At 40.1% G+C, this 22,989-nt stretch overlaps 1 protein-coding gene across 2 annotated transcripts in view; it reads left to right on the top strand.

Moving 5' to 3' along the window:
- Window positions 1-22,989, top strand: part of TEX2 (testis expressed 2) — a 110,171-nt gene that overhangs the window by 33,355 nt on the left and 53,827 nt on the right. The window contains exons 1-2 of one of the 2 annotated variants that reach the window (XM_044981570.1): window positions 2,351-2,443; window positions 17,345-18,996. In XM_044981570.1, coding sequence (XP_044837505.1) covers window positions 2,368-2,443; window positions 17,345-18,996 — 1,728 coding nt within the window. In that variant the 5' untranslated portion in view covers window positions 2,351-2,367. Of the gene's footprint in view, window positions 1-2,350; window positions 2,444-17,344; window positions 18,997-22,989 lie in introns of those variants that run through there. The other variant, XM_044981571.1, reaches the window with a different exon arrangement.

The raw sequence follows: 22,989 nt of genomic DNA, 5'->3' as shown, positions 1-22,989 counted from the left end.
GTGGAGTAGGAATAGGGGTGGTGATTTGCGTTTCATGTGTTTAAAAATCTTTTTCCTTATCCTGCAGAGAATGTCTGTGTCTCGTATTTTCCAGCATGCTTCACAATGCCTTGTTAGGAAAACTACCCTTTGCATAAGTTCAATAGAAATATCTGTAGTAGAGTGAAGGAAAGTTAATGATCGATCCTGGCAGCACTGTGTAAAAGCAACATATGTCATATCCACATCAATTTGCATTTGTGTTTTGTAGCAGCCCTTTGAATGTTCAGCTGGACTCAGTCCAGATACTTTTGTCTGGTTTCATAGTCCTCCACGAGAGTATGTCCAAGGTCTAATGCTGGTCATTCAAAGACATATCGGTGTTTAGTCATTTCACTCTCCTCTTTGCTGTGTCCCAGAATGGATACTCCGTCTCCTTTCTTGGCAGTTAATCTGGAGAATGCCCCTTGACCTTCCAGAGTGGGTGTATTGACATCAACGGCAAAGATTGTGTAGGCAGCCACTCAGAATTAAAAGTTCACTATTAAGAGTATGATGTGTGGGATGGGGAGACAGACCGTTCTTGCAACACGCTGTAAAGCCAACCAGTTCCTGGCTCTTAACTGTTGACTGAAGTGGCTGCAGCTGCTGCTTCACTAATGAGCAATGAGTGTGTCATTTGTTAGTCCTTTCACGTGACTAATATCGTATAAAGACCTGTTAGAAGACTGAGAAATAAACATTCAAATAGCTTCAAAACAAATCTACAGCCTCTGATTCAAGCCCACAAACTGAGAGTAGAAATAAGACAACAGCGGCAGGGCTGTCAACTCACCTACGTTTAGAGGGTGAGCAGGGCTCATGCTCCAGCCCCATTGCAAAGGGTCTGATCCAAAGCCCATTGAAGGCAATGGGACTTTGTCCACTGACTTCAGTGAGCTCTAGGGGAGAACCGAGAAGTAGACAATGGAGAGATGTGTGGAACTAATGGAGGGAGGTAAGGATATAATAAAGGGGAATGTCTTGGAGAAAGTGAGTTTTCTACAGAGAAATAAACTGATACCTCTTAAAGGATAGGAAAAGTACACAAATGTGGGTTGGGGGAAAACAGACTCTAACACTGCTATTTTTAGCACATTAGCTGACTGCCTACCCAGGCAGGAACCACACTCCCAGCTGCAGTGCAGACGTGCCATTAGAATCCCATTAAAAGACCGTTAATGCCCCTCCCCCCACACAAGAGCAGAATGCACTGTCTAGGGCTAAGTGCTGCACAATCATCAGGGACAGCAAACCAGGGTTATGTTGCAGAACTCTAAAAGAAAAGCCTTACTGGGTAAGAATTACAAATTAAACTTGCTACTATCACCTGGATACCAGCGATGTCATTGCTGTGATTGTTCAAGATAAAACTTTGTGACCTTCCTACCCCACCCTGCGAAGGTACCCAAGTGCAGGCTTGTTTGTCTTGGACCATTTGAGGGATGGAACGGCCAGCCAGGGCCGCCCAGAGGGGGGGGCAAGAGGCGCAATTTGCCCCAGGCCCCGAGCCCCACAGGGGCCCCCACCAGAGTTTTTCGGGGCCCCTGGAGCGGGGTCCTTCACTCGCTCCGGGGGGTCCGGAAAACTCATGCGGGGCCGGGCGCAGGAGCTTCTTCAGCTCCAGGTCTTCGCCGGCGGGGGGACCTTCCACTCCGGGGCGGAAGGACCCCCCGCTGGCGAATTACCGCCGAAGACGGAGCGGGACCCGCCGCCGAAGTTCAGCTCGGTCTTCGGCGGTAATTTGGCAGCGGGGGGCCCTTCCGTTCCGGGACCCGCCGCCGAAGTGCCCCGAAGACCCGGGGCCCCCCTCCACCGAATTACCGCCGAAGACCGAGCTGCACTTCGGCAGCGGGTCCGGCTTTGGCGGTAATTTGGCGGGGGGGGGGGTTGGGGGGGGAGGCGCCGCGGGTCTTCGGGGCACTTCGGTGGTGGGACCCGGAAAGGAAGGGCCCCCCATCGCTGAAGACCCCCGGCTTCCCCAGAATCCTCTGGGCGGCCCTGCGGCCAGCCACCAAGCCAAGATGGGGGTCGGGTTTTGAGACACCCAAAGTCTGAGGTATATGGATCAAGCATTTTGGTTCAGGTCCATTTCTCTGTTAAATACACTTAACTATTTTACTATTGTGATTTTTAAATATCAACCTGTAAACTAGGAAAGGTGTAAGGAGTGTTTTTAACTATCCCAGTCAATGGGGGTATAAAATGTGTTAATTCTTTCTGGTGTTACTCAATATTGGTGCTTATGTTATCTGCTTAAAATAGCAAGCAGACTGTTTGTGGTGATGTTCCTTTAAAAGAAAAAGGGGAAAGAATGTTGGTGTCAGAAAGTTCCCTAGAGGTTGGGAAATGGCAGTTTGTTTTAAGCATCTGGAAGAGAAGAGAGAAGCAGGACTCTTCAGGAACAGCAGAGAAAATGGGAGGAGTAAGTGAGGAAAACTTAATTGGAATTAGGAGAAGCCTGAGCAAGAGTGTGAAGAAAGGAAAACTAAGATGGAGAGAGCGCAAATATATAACATGATTTAAGAAACAAATCAAAGTTTAGAGGGGGAGAATCTTAAATGTTAGCTATTTATCAGCTTTTTAAAGGGGAAACCTTTGCCGGATGGCGTGTAGCTAGTGGGAAGTAGTTGGGGATGTTAATATTGGATAGTTCTTGTATTGTCTTTAAGAAACCTTTTTAAACATGTATTTTTCAAAATTATTTCTCTGCCTATTAAAAAGGGGGATGTAGGCGTCAAGATGTTGACTAGAAAAATGGTCACAGGTAGGATCAGGGAAATTTCTAGTTCTCGCCTTTTCCCAGGTCACAGAGAAACTTCTTGTGAATCAGCTAAAGACATTCAAAATATGGGTTTGGAGAGGGAATGTTGAAATATGTGCAAATTGGGAAGAACTATTTTAAACAGGGTTATTCCAGATGGGAGTACAGTTTTCTTTGTTTCTGAGAATGTTTATGGTATCAGCATGCACTGTGTTTGAGGTGTTAATTTTGCCAAGTTCCAGGGAGTTCAGATTTTTTTCTTTTAACAGTGGAACTTGCATTATAACTACATTATTTTAATATAGCTGCTGACCTCAGTAAGGGTGAACAAATCCCTTTTTGAAGCAGACTCGTTGTGGTACCTATGATGTTTAGTGAGTCCAGATTAGATCTGCTTTTCTCTCAGAGGTAATAAAGAGACATTGTCATAATCCGGATGGATAATTAAAATGTCTATAATAAATGAAGTCAAAAGACAGGCACTTAAGAATAACATCTCGAAGAATGAAAATCCCTTGACCCTATTACACTGGTGGTCAGTCTTTATATTAAAATCTAAATTACTAATCCGATAGGTTGAATTAACTGCAGTTTCACAGAGTGAATTTCATTAGGGCAGCTGATCTGGAGGTTGAAATGAATTGTGCTGGAAGTAAACAGGATCTGCTAAAGGTATGTATGCATGGTGTGTGACATGCTAAATTGAACGTAGCCATCTACAGTAAGGAGTTGCAGATGTGTATTCTCTCTTGCACAGATAGTATTAGTTGGACAAAATAGTCTGAAGGTGTAAGGCCCCATGCATACACTGCATTCAAGAGTTTAACTTAAACTGCATGAGCACAATTTAAATTCTGTTGGCAGGATCAAACCAGGTTAAAATGGCCAGGTGGGGGAGTAAGATAGAAACATGTCGTGTTTTTTTTTTTTAACCCACTTATACCATGGTTTGACCATACTGTTATAGGTTTCAGTCAATATAGAGTTAACCTTAAATAACTTTGCATAGATGAAGCCAAAGTGTAAGCATATCCTCACCATAGGGAATGTCCTGCTGTGTCTTGTAACACCGATGCCAAAGTCTATGCTATTTGTGTTGAGAGTGGCATTTAGGAAGGTTTTTTTAATAAAATTATATATACTTCATAATATGGAGGTGGGAAAATATCAGCTAATTGAGACTTTCCCTGTTTGGTATGATGATTAGTCAATCGTGGCATAAAATCTTGCTTATTCATTGTGTATCAAAATTATTTCCAACCCACTTGTTTTGTTAGTAAAATTAATCTGTTTCAGGTAATTAACACTGCATATATTAGCAACTGATATTTAAATAACTTAAACACCAGGTAATTAACACTACATTGTGAATCTGGGATTGTAAATACAGATTGTGTTAATGACCTAACTAAAGAGTACACTTATTGCTAGTCAAAAATATTGTATAGGAAATAAAATGTTTAAAACAAACCTGAAGTGCATGTTGTTTCTTTTGTGTTGCCAGACTCATGATCCAAATGGACACCCTTAAAAGATTTAATCTATGGAAGCTAAAAAAAAATGGCAAGGTAATAGTGCTCAGGTGCATTGTTGTTGCACCACTCACCTCTGGTCAACTTGTGAAACTACAGTTGTCAGCCTTAAAAAGTTTTGTCTTGCATAGTGGTACCTCATTTGCATTATTCTGTGTACATCACTGTACTTAGCATAGGGAAAAATTGCACGTAATGATATAACATTTACTTTGTCTAAAGTAATTGAAAAGTTTTTAAAGGCAACCACTGTGTATGGGCATGTACACATGCACTTACAGAATAATTGCAAATGTTTGCCATTTAGGAAAAAACAGTTACCACATGTTGGGGTCAGATGCTGCAGTTTCCCCTATACTTAGATTAGAAAATAACTTTAAGTGAGCATTGTCTGCTTGCAAACAATTTCTTTAAGGGTGACCATGATACTTAGATTTTTTTTTTAAATTCTTTTATCTGGCAGATTAATTCTGTTAACAAACCAATTTTTTACTTTTTTTGTCTTTTTTTTTTTTTTTTTTTCTCCTATCACCTTTCTGAGTTTGGGGTGAATTTAGTGCATTTGAGAGAAGCTAGGGTCTACAGTTAAGGGAACTGTAAGAAAGTGGTATATGAGAGAACTTGGATTGTACATTTTTTTCACCTTTCAAATGTTGATGTCCCGTAATTTATGGTTGAATGGCGTGTGTGCATTCTTTTGCTCTTTTCCTACGTTTGGTATGCCACTCATGTATGATTTATACATGGTCTAAAATATTAGAACTCGGAAAACTACTGTGGCATACTGATATATAATCCAAAAAGGACAGCCCAGTGAATGGGGAAGTAGCTTGGGATTCTGGAAACCTGGGTTCAATTCCTAGCTGTGCCAGTCTTCCTGTGTGACCTTGGCCAAGCTACTTAATTTCTGTGTCTCAGTTCCCCATCTGTAAAATGGGGGTAATAGTACTTCCTTACCTCATAGGGAGGGTCTTAGGGTAAATACATTTTAAAGATTGTGAGATGTTTAGGTACTTATAATGCCCTTGAGTGTTGTCTCTGAGATAGGCCTGGTCTGCACTACACAGTTAGGTTGACATCAGCTGTCATGCTGTGGAAGTGTCTTCACTTTACATCCTGCTGATGTAAGTGCCTCTTTATGCTGATTTACTAACACCGCCTCCCCGATTGGTGTAGAGTCACAGTCAATGTAATTAGGTTGATGAAGTGTCAATGTAGACACTGTGTTGCTTACATCAACTGTTACTGGCTTTCAGGAGCCATCCCACAATGCCCCACACTGACAATACAATTGATACAAGCACTCTTGGTGAGGTTGCGCACCTCTGACACAAGGAGCCAAGTTTGCACGCACACAGGCGATTTAATAACTGCAGTGGCTGTATGCCAGCATAAATTAGGTCGACATAATTTTGTAGTGTTGCAGGGATAAGAAAGCATGTTTCAAAAAACACAATCTCCCACCAAACGGAAATCCTAAATATATAAAGCACTCCTGTTTTCATAAAAAAGCTCAGTTCCAGTTGTCTATATAGACACACAGTGTGTGGCAAGCTGGAATGTAAATCTGTGCCGCACTGGTGTTCTGTGCACTAACTGTCATGTGGACCCTGCTGCTGCATACTGAAAGTTTCTTGGTGTGCTTTGATCTACCCTGCTTTTAAACTTAAGCAATCTAAATGCTTATTTAGACAAGCTGTAAATTTTCCCATTGAGAGTTTGTATCTAGAGTAGTGTATTTACGCAGTACAGATTTGGTTGTCTTTGGCTGTAAATTGAAAACAGTAAATGAAAATTGAAAGCAGTAAAATTTAAACCTGTGTGTTTCAAAAACATTCTCCAAAACTTTGAAGCAGAACCCTAAAGACATTTTAAGTATTTGTTACCAAAGTGCCTGGGCATATTGTCTTTTGAAGATCTCACTTATGGATTGTAAAATTGTGGTTTTGAAACTGATTTTGGTTGGTACCTAATGCTGACATGTTATTTACCATGTCTTCGCAGAAGGATCTGATAAGTGTGCTCTGTTGCAATGGATTTTGGGTGATGAGGACAAGTGTTTCCTATTGCAGGAAATGGACAAAACCCCTTTTCGCCTGTTACCAGAGTCTGATTTAAATGTAAATTGCGAAAGACTAAAGGTGTAATTGGGTGTGCTAGCTGGTGCCTGTTCATTTGTTCATCAAGGAGATGCATAGCATTTGTGTCTCCAACAGTCTGGGATTTGGTGTATTAGAATGAATATGTCCATAAATATGCTGTGGTGGTGTAGCCGTGTCAGTCCCAGGATATTAGAGACTCAAAGTGGATACAGTAATATCTTTTTACGGGACTTATGCTAAACAATCTGTTCCACTTTGTATTTAGCTGTGACACTGTGTGTGTATTTCCCAGACCTGAAGAAGAGCTCTGTGTAAGCTCGAAAGCTTCTCTCTCTCACCAACAGAAGTTGGTCCAATAAAAGATATTACATAACCCACCTTGTCCCTCTTATGCCTATAAATACACTTATTCAGAGCTAACTATCCATATGGATTTGGACAGGAAGATGAGTTGCCTTGGTAATTCGTGCCTATCTCTAATATATACCTTACCCAGGAAATGGCTTTGCTGTTAGCTTTCACATCTGCTCTCTAGATTCACCACTTTGAGCCACAGTGTCCTGAAGAGCCACATTCTTGCTCAGATTCCAGCAGCTGATGAAAATGTCTCTCTTTAATACCATGGTATTCTCCCCTTAGCTTACACACAAGATTCATCTAGTTGCAAAATATCTGCTCACATACCTGTAAAAACAATCTGTATCTGAGCTTGTGAATAATTGAAGAGCGTTTACACTGTTTAGGGAAACAAGCTATTTGACTGCATATTTGAAAGTGGAAAGAAACAAACAAACTTGTTTGTGTTTTGACTAATGGTCTGGAGTTAAAGCTCTGTTACTTAAATAAAGGAGGATTTTTCCTTCCTGTTTTTTTTTTTCCAGTAGGTTGGTTGTGGGGCGGGAGAGGGGGGTTGTTTATTTTTGAGAGGGCAGAGGAATTTGAGGGAGGAGCAGGGGAAAAAATTCCACAACAGAGGTTTAAGTCAAAGCAATCTTTTAAATACACTTCCCTAAAGGAGAAGAGGCCTGTGTAAAGTATTCTCAATCATTACCTTTATTGCATGGATTTTTCTCCTCCATCCTCCTCCTGATATCCCATTACAGCTATTTAAGTTACTTGCTGCAGTATGCCTCTGACAGTCAGTGCATTGTAATGGAGATTCTGGCTCCCTGTACTGTAGCTGTATTATCTGGACATGAGGCGGAACTACATTTTTCCTGTCAAACACAGATGAATGTGCTTTCAAGGGTTTGTCTGCCCTGTGGACTGTGCACTGACATAACGCCAGCATTGTAGGTATGCTGGTGCAAACCTCTTATACAGCAGCACATCTACACTAGAAGTGGCTTGCTTACTCCACGATAAACTACAGCAGTGAAGTGTTATAGGTTCTGCATTAGTGCGAAGGTAGACAAACCCCAAATCTGCTTTTAATAAATAAATGTCAATATATATTTAACTTTTAAAATCACAGAAGTTCTTTTTCAAAGCAGTATTAGGAGGGGTAAATTTCTCTCTCTGCTATTACACCATTATACACTTTCGCCTCAGTTAAACTCTGTATTTCTGTCAAGTGACCAGAAGAGCCCTTAAGACTGATCCTTTTGCTTTTTATTATTTCAATAACAAAATATAGAAATACAAGACCCTGTCTTCCTGACTGTAATTTGTAAGGTAACTCAATATGGAGCCTGCCTGAAGCAACTCTGATAATCAGATCTATCGCCAAGCGGCAGATTTCTGACATTTTGATTGGAGGTAACAAATAGAATCTGAAAATTTTGCTCTTTTGTCAAGAATTCGGGCTGCCAAAGGTATGAATGTCACTGCAGCTTGAATCATTTGTTTTTCACATTTGTCTTTGCTCTTAAAATAAATATAAAGGTAAAGGTTAGCCATGGTTATGTGGAGCTCAGGGAACTTTCTTTACCCTTTTTTTTTTTTTTTAAGGGAAAGAATTGATGGTTTATACCAGAGTGCAGGGCCAATGCTAGTATATTACAGAAGGGTAAAGAAAGACCAAATAAGAAACATTTACTGAGAGGAGTCCTTCAGAAGGTGTATTGCTTCATGTCATATGACTGCTGTTTGGACTGTTGCATAATATTTTTGTTGCAGTTTGCTATATAAAAAGATTTTTATTTCAAAGACCTATTGTATATTGGTAGCTTGCTGATTTGCTTACCAAGGCAAATTATATCTAAGTCTATAGCAAATTAAATCCTTAAGCTCCAAAAATGTGACCCAGAACAATGAAATTTCTCTTCACTGCAAGGTGTGGTACTAAATTATTTTAAAAACTGAAACTGTATATCTCCTTATTGTAACAATAGTCCATTGCTTCAAATATTTGTCAAACCGTGTAAAATGCTGCATGTTCAAGGAGATGAAATTTTAAGGAATATATTAAGTTTCTCAAGGATCTCCCTGTTTGTAAATGTCAGGGTTCCCTTCCCACTCTGAACTCTGGGGTACAGATGTGGGGACCCGTGTGGGAACCCCCCCCCAAGCTTATTTCTACCAGCTTAGGTTAAAAACTTCCCCAAGGCATAAATTCCTTCCTTGCCCTTGGTATCACAAAGTGATTTAAACAAACATTCAGGGAGGGCCACTTGTAGCCCTACCTCCCCCAAAATATCCTCCCAAGCCCCTACACCTCCTTTCCTGGGGAGGCTTGAGAATAATATCCTAACCAATTGGTTATAAAGTGAGCACAAATAAAAACCCCTGTGTCTTCAGGACACTGAAAAACAATCAGTTCTTAAAAGAAGTTTATTTTAAAAAAGATCACCTCTGTAAAATCAGGATGGAAGATAACTTTACAGGGTAACAAAAAGATTCAAAACAGAGGATTCCCCTCTAGGCAAAACTTTAAAGTTACCCCCCCCCCCCAAAAAAAAGAGGAATAAACCTCCCTCTTAACCTAGGGAAAATTCACAAGCTAAAACAAAAGATAATCTAACACATTTCCTTGCTATTACTTACTATATCTGTAATATTAGATGTATCATTTCAGTAGGAGCTGGATTACTTGTTCAGTCTCTCTTTGTCCAGTCTCTCTTTGTCTCAGAGAGAACCACAACACAGAGCACAAAGCAAAAACCTTCCCCCACAGATTTGGAGGTATCTCCCCCTATTGGTCCTTTTGGTCAGGTGCCAACCAGGTTATTTTTGTTTCTTAACCTTTAATAGGTAAAGGAGGGATTTTATGCTGCCCTTAGCTGTATGTTCATGACAGTAAATAAATCAGGTTTCACCAATGGTATTGTAAGAAGATGCATGAGGTTTTAGCAGCGTCTCCTGCAGCAGAAACTGAGGGAAGGCTCCTCTAGAATCCTGGAGAGGGGGTGGGTATGCATGCGTGGGTGCTTTGCTTCCTTCTGCTCTATGATATGGGATCTTTGTCCCCACTATGAGCTTCATACTTAAAACTGAAAAGAGTAAATTTTAAATCAATGTGTATATAGTCCAATAAGCTTTGTTCCAACTCCTGTTTCTCTGTTGGGTTTGAGTAGCTGATTTAAAAAGTACTGGTTTTTGGTTTTGATTTTTGGAGGGACTTGTCCTTCAAGTTGGAAGGTAGAATAAGGATAAAAGAAGCAGTCCGTAAGAGGTGTCATTTTGTAGAACATAATAAGCTCTTCGCTGATAGAAAAGTGGCATAGGGAGTTTATGCCACTAGAAATATTTTTTCTGTCTTTCCCTTTTTATGTCGTATGGTATTCAGTCAAAATATCCTTGTTTGCTAGCATTATTGCAAAGGTTAGGTTGGTAGCTGTTTGGTCTTGTAGGCTAATTTATAGTTTTTGTTTTGTTTTTTTTTGGTCTGTTGCACTTAAACTTCCACAAAATCTTCTCTCAAATAGATCTTGTTACCCCCTCTTTCTTGGTGTGGCTTTTTCCACCTCCTGGGTCAGTGTTGTTCTGTTTATATGCAGAGCTCTTTTTGTTCTTGGTCATGAGATGTCTAAGTTGTTCACCTCAGTCGTCAATACATATATTACAAACTCTGTATTCCTGTATGCTACATCTTTGTTTGTTACCCCTTCATGTGAGATTCTTCTGCAGTTGTATGAGCTTTACAGAGAATTCTCTTAATTCTTTGTTCTTTGAGGCTATTCCTTATGTGTATCCCACTGTGGGTAAACGTGCTCCTTGCACCTGAGACCAGAGAATTCTTGCAAGAGGTGTCTGTTAGTTTAGCCCACACCTGCACCCTTTTCTTCCTCCTGCTCTGCACTGATGGTAAAAGGGTCAGTGCAGACTGACTGCGTCTCAGAGTCTTTCTGTCTGCCGCATGGCCTGTGTTGGAATATTCCCCATGTTTTCCAGGGAGGTGTTTTTTGGTCCTATTGTAAAGGGTACATGGTTCACAGTTTTTGACTTGAAAGACACGTGCTTTCATGTGGACATTCACCTTTCCCAGAGAAGATTCTATAGGTTTGTGTTGGATCCCAAACATTACCAATACTGGGTACTTCTGTTTGGCCCTGCAACAGCATGCAAGGTCTTCACAAAAGTGTTTTTTTCAGTAGTAGTAGCACAGCTGAGATGAGTGTCAGAATCATCAGGCAGCCAGCTGAGATTGGAGCAGGGGCTGGCTAGCGTGGAAACGGGCACAGCTGGAGCAGGGGTAGTCTATCAGAGCTACTAGGCAATGGGAGTATTCCTGGCCATGTAATGTTGAGCCGACTGGAGACACTGCTTCCCTTAGGAACTTGCATACCTACCTTGGGATTCACCTGAGTGAATCCTTACCTGTGGATTGGCTGAAGCCTGGTTGAATGTCATGTGGCCTATCACAAGACCTGTAGGTAATTACCTACAGAGGCTCATCACACTTTCTGGCTTGGGGGATGACTCATCAGGTTTAAACTGGCTCAAGCAGGCTCAGAGGTAATTCAGGGATGACTCATCAGGTGTAAACAGTCTTAGACTGAGTGGTAACTCAGAGATTACTCATCACATTTTCCTGTATTTAGATAACTAGCTTCTGAACAGCTGGTCCTGCCTAGAAGTCATGGCATCAACTTTATTGCTACTCCACTTCCTAGCATCCTTGGGATTCTGTGTAAACATGGAGAAGTCTAACCTGACTCCGATGCAGACAGTAGAATTTATAGGAGCAGCCCTAGACTGTCAGGGCCCAGGGCTTATCTCCCCACGACAGAGTTCACGCCACGGGCACTCTGATAGACCACATTACGCACAACACTTGACCATTAGTTTGGATATGCCTTACTCTTTTGGGGCACATAGTGTCACTTACTTATGTGGCTCTCTTATTGCGGATCGGTTGCAGATACAAATTTTATATCCGTGCAGGGCGCGCGCTCACACTTTCTTTCTCTCTCCTAAAAAAATCAGAATACTTAACAGTGGGGGCTAGAGGGCTCAGATGGCAGTGTGCAATTTCATATTATAAATAAAAGGAGCTTTTTCATTCCTAGGGTACTGATTCAGATACAGAATCAGGTCCATAGGATTTGAAGATCATTAATATCTACACCCATTATAGGTAGCTTGTGTGAAATTAATTGGTGACCTTAGGGCAGTTCCTAATAAACAGAAACCCATATTGCAGAAATTGCCATCTCCCTTGTTGGCACACATGGCCGTCTACTTTCTTTCTCTCTAACCCACAAGAAGTGGTGCCTTCAATAGGCAAGATGGCATGGGAAAGTTTTTGTACTATTAGTATTTAAATTTATGGAGCAGGGGCACAGGCAACTTCAATTTATTATTCTGGTAATAGTTACACTTCATGAGCCCCCCCAAAAAATCAGATCTACACAGTTTGGCACAATTGATAGTGCATAAACAAAAGGCTCAGGACTAGAATGGTGGGAGGCAGTTGGGAGGGAGTGCTGAAGGTCAGGATTGATGGGCATTGGCAGAGGTAAGGTGGGAGACCTAGGACTGTTACAGTGGGGGAGTGTATATGGGAGGTGGGAGGGAAAGTAGGGAGAGTTGCAGAGAACTGGAATAGCAGAGATGCTATAGGTTATGACTGAAATTTATTGACACAGATGTGGGAGTGTTGTAGGTTAGGATTGCAGTGTGATGGTGGAGCTAAGTAAGAGAACCTGCCCTAGTTCTTACCTGCACTAAGCTTGACTCAAGTAAAGTGAAAGATTAATAGCACTAACTTCACTGTTAGGAGGGAAAGCAAAGCAAACTAAAGATTGGTTAATCAATTTCAGATTGTTTGGGTTTCTTGTATGAATCTTCTTCTAAAAAACAATATATCTGTACTTGAGAGTTTGACAGTTGTGCCCTGAAGTATTGATTTCTCCACTCTTTCATTCCTTGGTAACAATCAAATTATGAGCAGGTTTGCAAGCTGTGGTAGATGTCTCTATATTTTAATAGCAAATACAACAAAACCAAGACCTGTGTTTATTGTATTCCAACTAATCACTGTGAGGTGTTTGACAGTGTGAACTAAATCTATTTTTCAAACTGAAATATTGTAAGGTTCTTTACATATAAGTAAAAATATGCAAGTTAGGCAATATGTACCAGTAACTACTAGGGACACTGGAAGAGTTGTGATTCCAGTGGAGTTGATTTGGATTTGCGAGTGTCTTGAATATTCCCCACCTCCTCCCCCACCTTGTGGTTTTTTTTTGGGTTTTTTTTTTAAAGAGTTCTTATGCATATATATCCAAGAGATAAGTACACTGTGGTCAAGAATGATGACATCCTTCTGATGAGATTAAAATGGATTTAATTCCATCCTGACTTCTTTTGGATGGGGGAGCACCAGTGATGTGATAATACTGTTGTTTTTCTAAAAGCCTTGGTTCAGAACAGACCAGCAAAATAAGCCACTTGGGACAGTGTTCAGCAGTAAACGTTCTCTAGCTTCAGTGAAGAAGCAGTCTATTGGCTGGGGAAAACAAGTCGTCTGGCCTGGCTGGCTGATTCAGCAAACACGCTCCTGGCTCTTTAATGGTGGCAAAGTGCCAAACTTCTTATTAAATAACTTTGTTAATATCAAATTTACTATCTAAACTGTTGCATATTAAATATAAGGAAGGATGGTCTCGTGTGACTGAGAAGCTTGGGGATCCGCTATAAACTTCCTGTATGACCTAGATCAAGTCTCTTATATTTTGCCTCCATTTCCCCACTTGAAATGTGCAAAATGCTGATGGTTTTGTAAGGCTTAATTTATTATACCTGTAAAACTCTTTGAGATCATCAGAAGAAAGGTGCTGTGGAAGTACAAAGATGAAACACCAGAGGTTTGTGCAATTAAAAGAAAAAAAAAATTAGGAAGTGCAGAAGTAAGGTTTTGAGTGCATTAATTCATCTACACTGTACATTCTGTATGTTTTAAGAGATCTAGGTTATGGTCTAAACAGTAAAATCTGATTCAGTAATGCATGTTTTATTACAAGAGTACATTCTTTGTTAGTGTCCTAATAATGGGCATCAAGTTAAAATCCTATTTGACTCTGGTCTTGCCTTCTGAAAGCAATATACAGAATATCTCAGAAATGAACTGTTAACTTAGCTGTGTAACAACCCCCCCCCCCCCCAAAAAAAAAGAAAAAGCGAGAGTTAAATCATGGAACACAAGGAATTGGTTTGATCAAATTTTGGTGGAGAACAGAAAACAGGGAACAGCACTCCACACCCATTTCTCTCCTAACCTGCATTCTACTGTTTCTGGGGTGGGGGAACCTTAGTATTCATAATTTTCTTGCTATTAATTTAGTTTAAGAAGCTTGGTATATGTGACTGCTTTTATGTCTGGTACAAAGATACCAATTTGCATAATTAGCAGTAAAAATGCTATTGTATTATGTAAAGTGAATCTGTCAGACAATATAGTTTTCATGTTTGTATCTTAGGCTTTGTCTACACTGCCACTTTACAGTGCTGAAACTTTCTTGCTCAGGGTGTGAAAAAACACCCCTGAGCGATGCAAGTTTCAGCACTGTAAAGTGGCAGTGTAGACAGTGCACCAGTGCTGGGAGCTGCGCCCTTTGTGGGAGTGGGTTTTTTACAGTGCTGGGAGAGCTCTATTCTATTCTAGCGCTGGCACCGCGACTATTGATCATGTTACAAGTAAAACAAGACATTTTTATATATTTATATATATATTTTTTTCTCCCTCCCAACTGCAAATTCATCCTGATATCTGAAACCTCAGCTGGGTTTTTCCATTCTTTTACGTTATCACCTGTAATTGCTTCTGCAGGCCAAATTTAGCTCCTCGTCTTCAGTATGATTGCACTGCTGTAACCGCATGGCAAAACTTGGTCCTGCAGTTGGAACTTGGTTAACAGTTCTGTAGATGATGTGTAACCCAGAACAGAATCCAGCTCCCTCTCCCATAGCCTTTCTAAGTATAACAGCACTTTAAACATCAGCAAAGACTTCTGATTAATTCTGCTTGTCAGTTTGATTACAGCATGTTCATAGCACCTGAAAATAGCTTAGTTACTAAAGTGACAAACGTATTGTCTTGACAATGAAAATAAAGTACTGCCTCATGGGAAATTGCAGAGGTTCTGTTCTGCCTGACCATTTTAGATGGTGGTTACCAGTGCCTTGGATTCATTTATTTTTAAAAGTAAGTGTGTGTGTGTTCTAGTTCCATTTTTTTTTCAGTCCTTTTTTTGCACAGGAAAGATGCCTTAATTATCTTGTGTGTTATTAATGAATGTAATGTGATTAATATACAAAGCGGTGTTGCTAGCAAGTTTGGCTCAGTAGGACTTTATTTTTTAAGTGACCTTAGTGCATTGAACTAGATGTGGAGATCAGTATCTTTGAAACAGATTTGTGATCATTTGTCACCGAGCTAATAGAGGTATGTCATAGTGGTGACACATTTAGGCTTCAGAGAATGTAGTCGGTCTGCCTATACTGCAGTACCATCTTCTTTGTATAAGCTAAGGGCTGCTTCATGTTGAGAGGTGTGGAAAGGTGAATTTGTTAGCCCTTAGCATGCGGTGGGGCTGGAACTTTAAAAAATAAATAAATAAATAAATTCTCTAACTTAAACTAGAAGCCTCCTGTTGTTTAATTCTCCTTGTCTCTACTATTGTTATGCTCCTCTTTTACTTTTTGGTTGCTGCTTTGTCAGATGATTTTACAGGGCTGTAACTTCATCATTTTCAATATTATTTGGAGTTCAATTTCCTAAATGACAGACACAAAGCTTTGTTTTTACACAACACCTTTCTATCAAAGGATCTCAAAATGCTTTCATTCCTAACCTACACCTGGCAACACCCTTGTGGTGTAGGTGGCATAATCCTTCATTTTACAGAGGGTGAAACTGAGGCTTTTTTCCCTCAGATCCAAGAATGGAACCCAGATCTCCTGACTCCCAGACCCCAGTTCTAGCCACTGGGTGCGCACACTTCCTGCCTTAACTGTATTTTTTTTTATATTTCCATTTTTCAGCTTTAGACCTCTCCCCAGGAAGTCTACATGACAAGCAATAGATTTCTAGGCACTTGTAATATGTCTGAACTGATGTCACAGCTAAAGATGGGCCTGAAACAACCTCCTTAATGTGAACAACCCCAAGCTAGTTGAAGGGTTTAGAAGTTAGATGATCATGTTATACACCTCACCTCTTATCTCTGCAATGGGATGAATCAGAACTGTCCCAGATCTGAACATTCTGTTCAAAACAGGGATCAAAATTGAAACACCCTCTTATTAACCACACACAGTCAAAGACGGGTGTACACTTACCTTCCTAGCAATAGAATTGCCTTGAACTTTATTGTCAGAGGTGTTTCTCAGAGAAGAAATTCATATCCAATGACAAGGCAAATGGTCCTAACTAAGGTGGTGGTAACCCTTTGACAAGCATACTAGCTGCTTATTTACAGAGTTTTGAACCGTTTTACAATTTGCTTTATTGGGAATACTGCCAAAATTTAATATGTATTTTACAGGATTTTCAGTCAAAAGGGATTGAGAATCCTGTTTAAATGATGACTTTAGAATTTCAATACTGCCCAAAACTAATTTTGATTGTTTGCAATTATTGTTCTAGTGCATATTGCTAAAATGATAGTTATCCTGACCATTTTGTCCATAATTCACAGAACTTGAAATGAGAACTAAAAAGACAAGCAAAAAGGCTAACCTCACCATTTCTACATGTTTCTGTCTTTGCTTAGAGTTTGGAGGCTTTGTTAAAGCCTGGATAGCATCTCGATCCCAGGAAATAAGTCTGTAAGAACTAAATATACTAGGGATATAGATGATGGGGTTCTACACAGGGCAAATAATTGTAGAAACTTAGAGGTAGCTTAACAGTGTAGAATCTTTTTAACTATCTTAATGGTGGTAGGTATATTTTTCTGCTATGTGGAAACATACATTTCTGCTATCATGGAGAACACTAATAATCCATACCTCTAATTCCTGGCATCCTTTGTTATCTTTTTCTTTCTTCCCACCACTACCACCAAAATCTAGTTTCTTCTTTGAAGCCCATCTGAAAGGGAATCTTCTTACCTCTCCATTCCCCCGTTCTTCCACACACACACACACACCCCACTCCTCCTTTGCCTTCATTCTCCTCCACCTCCTTTGCTCCCTGTCTCATTTTCTCTGTGACCAAGTTCCTCTTTTAAACTTTGCATATGATATGAAAAGCATTGTTATGTGCACTAGGAGAAACTACTTTTTCCTCAAGTTTGTATGTATTTTATCTAAAACATATATGTCTGACTTTTGAAAATAAATTCTTAGTTACTGTAGAATACGTTTGATAAAATGCAATTATATCCAGTGGAATGAAAAGTGCCAGTAGGGATATTTGCTGCTCTTAAGTTGCAGACATGCCATATGTAAATAGTTTTTTCTGTATTTGTCTTAATAGTTGGAAATAAGAGTGGAGTTTTGGGAGAATATGCCTTTAATTTAGTTCAATATTCTCTCCACAGACCCTGACACATCTCTGGGACCTGCAATGACAAGTCTGAACAGTAGCCATGCAGAGAAAACTGATGAAATGTCTTCAAAGCAGTCTGCCCCAAAAGTGCAGGTTCAGCGATCTGTTTCCCGAGATGTCATCACCATTCACTTCTCGGCATTTGGGAAGGAGGAAGAGGAGGAGGAAGAGGAGTTTAAGGAGTCTCCCAATGATGAACTGGATGACCAAAGCATTGTAACAGCACTTGAAGCCAAGGAAGACCTCTGCTTTGAACATGGTGGCCATGATTTTTCTGGTCCAGCTACCTCGCATAGCATGGTCGACTCTGCATCCCTCTTACCTTCGTCACCTGTGATTTTGCCAACCGTAAACACTGTAAAGCCATTGGATTCTTCTTCAGCATCGCAAGTATTCAGTGCAGTGCCATTAGTTCCATCACCCTCATCTGATTTGTATCATGTAACTAGCTCATCAGGTGTGTTGTCTCCTTTGGAACAGAAAGCCAGCTTGTCATCCTCCCCATTGTCCTCTCCATCCAAGCCAACTGTCTTGTCTAGTGCTTCATCGACTGTTTCTAGTTCAAAGCCTTTTATGAGTTTAGTTAGGTCCCTTTCAACAGATGTAGAACCAAAAGAGCCCACCCCGCCCACAAGACATAGACATTTAATGAAAACTTTAGTGAAATCTCTGTCCACAGATACATCTAAACAAGAATCTGAAGCTGTATCCTACAGACCTGATTCTAAACTGAACTTGCACCTATTCAAACAGTTCACTCAGCCTCGAGTTACAGGTGGCGATTCCAAAACTGCCCCCTCCTCCCCGTTAACGTCTCCTTCAGATACTCGTTCCTTTTTTAAAGTACCTGAAATGGAGGCTAAAATTGAAGACACTAAAAGACGCCTTTCAGAAGTCATCTATGAGCCTTTTCAACTCCTCAGCAAAATAATGGGCGATGAAAGTAGTAGCCACAGGCCCAAAGCCTTATCTTCAAGTGCTTCAGAACTCTCAAATCTTTCCAACTTAAATGGTCATTTGGAAAGCAATAACAACTATAGCATTAAGGAAGAAGAATGTGATTCTGAAGGGGACTACTACGGAAGTGATTCTACTCTAAATAAAAGTAACCAGTCCAAAACTGCTGAGGAACATGTGAAAGACACAGAGACTAAAAGCTCTCAGTCTGTAAGCACAAAGGACTTAAATTTGAAGACTTCGCTGGTACTGGAAAAATGTTCTTTGTCTGCACTGGCAAGCAAAGAGGATGAAGAATTTTGTGAACTGTATTCTGAAGATTTTTTTTTAATAGAGGATGAAAGCAAAGTGGAAAAACCCACAGAACCTTTGCTCCAGGCAGAAATAACTGAGGAATATGGTACCGCACTCAGTAGTGAAGACGAAGTTGATTTATGTGTGCAGCAGCCTAAAATACCCGTTAAGACTTTGTACTTCTTTACAATGTTAGTCTATGCTTATCTTATACTCCCTCTCCCTAGTTACTTCTGTGGACTCTTCCTGGGAGTTGCCCTTGGATTTATGATTGCTATCTGTGTGATTTGGCTTCTGACACCAAGTGCTCGTGAATATCACAAACTACATAAAAATCGGAGCAAGCAATGGAATACAGCATCTCTGGACATCAAAGAACCGGAAATATTGAAGGTGAGGTTTCTTACTGGACATACTTTACTCTGGCTAGAAAAACTAACTTAGTTAGCTCATTTGCACCTTAGAATCATATCTATCAGTGAGTGCAGTTGAAGTACTCCTTTGGGAGCATGTGGTGTTGGCAATATCAGAAATGATTTAGTAGCCAAGGGTATTCTACTTCAGCTGCCTTAGTGAATTACTTATGCAAGACAAGAGAGCTAACATTGCATACAGCTACAGAGGAAAAATAGAGTAATCACCTCAAAAGGAAAAGGACAGATGTGTTTTGAACTTGTTTTGCAGAATGGAGTTAATGGCAAAGATTTCTTTTTAAGCATGTTGTGTGTGAAGTTCAGTGTGTCTCTCGGACAGTGTGCTTTGTTTCTTGGGGAATTTGCTATCCAGATTGCAATTCATCTCATGTAGTGGGTCCAAGAGCACTGTTTGTTGTTTGGTTTTTTTTGTTTTTTAGTGAAGCTTCCACCTTTCCAATATAGAAATAGAGAGAAAATAAACTTACCTCAAATGTCAGATAATTAGGGTGGGAGGAGGAAATGGTAAGTGGAAAAATGTCAAGGGGGACAATCTGGGTTGGGGTATGTCTCTATTTGAATAATTTGTAAATATCTTAGTTTGATAATTGCAACCCATCAAATGAGCTAAGACCTGGATTTAAAAAGTGCTAGCACTGTGGTTGTTTTCTCCTTGTTCAGAGCCGATGTACTCTCTTGCCTTGTATAATTTACAACTGTACTTTGTTCAGGTGTGACCCATGTGACCACTCTTTCTAATACTTTGATATTTTCACTTGTAGTCACGTAATCATCTTTTTACATTGGTGTCCACAATAAAAATAAAACTTGAAAAAGAATAGGCAATTGGCTAATTGGATAATTTAGATAAGAAATTATGTCTGGAATAGAAAGAACATAACCTCAAACTTCTCAGTGACAATGAATTTCGCTTGATATCATTTTAACTGATTAAAATCTCAGTATAATGTGAGTCTTTATTTTAAAAAAAATTGTCTATTAACAAGTCAACCCAAAATACTGGTTATAAAAATAATGAATAGGCTGTTGTGAAATGGTGCAGCTCTTAGCATTCTTAATAGAGTCCATTCCCATCAGAGACCATAAAAACGTTGCTGCAATGTGTCTGGCTGCATTGGAGAATCGGACTTTCTAGACAAGTTGCTTATTTTTTCCTCTAATTGAAGACTATTCTGTTTTTTAGATAGATGACAGTTAAAACTCTCCAGAAAGAGCCTACTTATAATAGATTAAACTAAATACTGATTATTAAAGAAATATTAAACCTGGTTGGAGCTCTTTTAATCTGTTTTTAGTTGTCACGTGTTCAGGAACGTAATGTCATATGCTTTAAAAGCCCTTCAGTCGGGACTGTTTAGTATTTATGTAACATTCTTCATTCTGTATTTTTCTTTAGAATAATGGCTTGGTTTTTTGTAATGATTGATTTTTTTCTTCTGTGTTTTTTGTTTTACTTCTTCTCTGTTCCAGTATTTTTTTTCTCTGAAGCTGAGACCTTCAGCCTACACGCTGTCATGTGCATTTGTATATTTTCTCGCTCTAAATAGAGTGTAAATTCTTTGGGGTGGAGAGTGTCATCCTTAACACCGTTCCAGAAACACTTTGTATTAAATAAATAATCAACTCCTTTTATTGCTGTTCTCAGTTTAGTTCTCTCTCTCCTACTTATTGTTCTCTCAGTCTGGGGTCTTCCTCTCAATCAATCTTTGTTCTCTTCAGCGCAGGTGTTCATGTCACTAGGTGTTCATGTCATCCCAAGATGCAAACTGACTGACAGCACATTACCTCTTCTCCAACAGGTGACCATAAACAGGACTGTCTGTTCCAGCAGCTGTTCCTGAGCCTTATTTTCCCAGTGGCATAGCCTGCAAAGTGCTGGCTAGGAATGTGTATTCTTTGCAGTTGATGCTGCTGAAAATGCACATGTACTCAGGAGCACTTACTAAATTCTGGTGAAACAGCATGCATGGCTGAAAAGCGGGTGGGATTGAGAGAGAGAGAGAGTGGAGGGGTATGTAGGCAGAAGTTGGAGTTTGTGGTATTTTAAAACTATTTGACTGAATTTGGTTCCTAACACATCTTCCCTATAAAACCGATGTGGATTGGGTTATTCTGCTAAAAATGAGTTTGGTTGACCATGTCCTCTTTTTCTCTTTTCAGTCAGTATCTCGTGTCATTTTTTCACTCCCCACACACTTGTCACTCTTCCCTCATTGTTTTCTTCACTGTGTTGTAATATCTCTCTCCCCACCCCCCTCCCCCGGTCACAAATGTTGTAGTAATAAACACCACAATTTCTGGGTGCTTCACAAATGTGGAAGAGACAGTACCTGCTCCAAAAGGTTTATAAACTGAAGTGTTTAAGTGATTTTTCTTTTTGTGTAAAGCACGCGTGTGTGTGTATTCATTCTACTTCTATAGAAAATGTGGACTTTTTAACAAAATTTATAGCAACCAAAGAATACAAAATATATATTTATTTTTTAAAGCTGAAAATTTTCAAGGAGAGCAGTTAGTTCCCCCAAAATTCTTTAGTTTAAAACAGGGCTGCCCAGAGGGGGGAGGGGAAGCAAGTGGGGTAGTTTGCCCCGGGCCCCACAGGGGCCCCCATGAGAACATAGTATTCTATAGTATTGCAACTTTTTTTTTTTTTTTAATGGAAGGGGCCCCCGAGATTGCTTTGCCCCAGGCCCTCTGAATTCTCTGGGCAGCCCTGATTTTAAAAAACCCCAAACAAAACAATTTTCTGAAAATGAAGGGGGAAGAAGTAGTTTCAGTTTTCAACCAGCCCTAGTTCTGTATGTAGGCTGGACCCTGAAGTTGAGCAGCCTTGCAGTGCAGACCTAGATCTGTAGTTGGCCATTGTAGCCAAGTAGTCTTTTGTTCTGTTGCTAGTGGGAGGATAGATATAATCTGAACTCTTGAAGTCTTGACGGTAATCACTTTTATTTTTCTGTCCAGCACTGCATCAAAGCTATAGGGAACGTCAGATATGTGGGATGGAGGCTTAAGAAAGCCTTTTTGATTCAATTTTCCAGGTAAAATTACATTTTGAAATTCACTAAATCATATGGTATGTGTTTGCATTAGAATGAGCCCAGAAAGATGTTTGGAATTTCGTGCAGGTTCTTTGAAGAATTTTGATCTCTATACTGTATTTTGTTTAACTTCCTGGGCTAGTTCCCTGTCTCTGCATGTCATACGGTGTCAGCTTTCACCAGCACACACTGGTAGCCTTTGGCTACTCGCTCATTACCTTTTTCCTTTTTTTTTTCTAGCATCTTGAAAGCTTTAGGATCCCCTTTGATCCTAGCTCAGCCTTGGAGAGATGAAACCATTCCATGGATCCAAATGGGGGTATTCCCCAGTTGATAGCTCCCCTGCACTGGTTACTCCAGGAGCCTTCTCTTTTGCCATTGTTTCGTTTCCTGTGGGTTTCATCCTTTACAGCCTTTTTTTTATTCAACTCTTGGCATTCAGGCAGACTGATATCAAACAGATTACCTGAGGTCCATATGATAGATGTTGTGTGTAATATTTTTTTATAACGTAATTTTCCATGTGAATACTTTAGTTGCTAATCAAAGGATAGTGAATATTTTGGATGGCATTGTATTAATAGCAGGTGTGCCCAGATTTTGCCAAACTGAGAACTTGCTGAGGGTTCGGCAGTAACTAACATGCATAAAATGGCATAAAAAAAACAGGAGTACTTGTGGCACCTTAAAGACTAACAAATTTATTGTAGCATGAGCTTTCGTGAGCTAAAGCTCACTTCTTCGGAAGTGGGTATTCACCCACGAAAGCTCATGCTGCAAAACGTCTGTTAGTCTATAAGGTGCCACAGGATTCTTTGCTGCTTCTAGCATAGTTGTAGCACTTCTGATTTGCTGCCATTGCATCGTAAGTGGATGCTAATTTTAGCAAGCTAACATGGAAACTCTAGACCTTT

Source organism: Mauremys mutica, chromosome 12 (assembly GCF_020497125.1).
Source record: "Mauremys mutica isolate MM-2020 ecotype Southern chromosome 12, ASM2049712v1, whole genome shotgun sequence".
Lineage (NCBI taxonomy): Eukaryota > Metazoa > Chordata > Testudines > Geoemydidae > Mauremys > Mauremys mutica.
The sequence above is the reverse complement of the archived record's forward strand: the minus strand, read 5'-3'. Positions and strand labels throughout refer to the sequence as shown.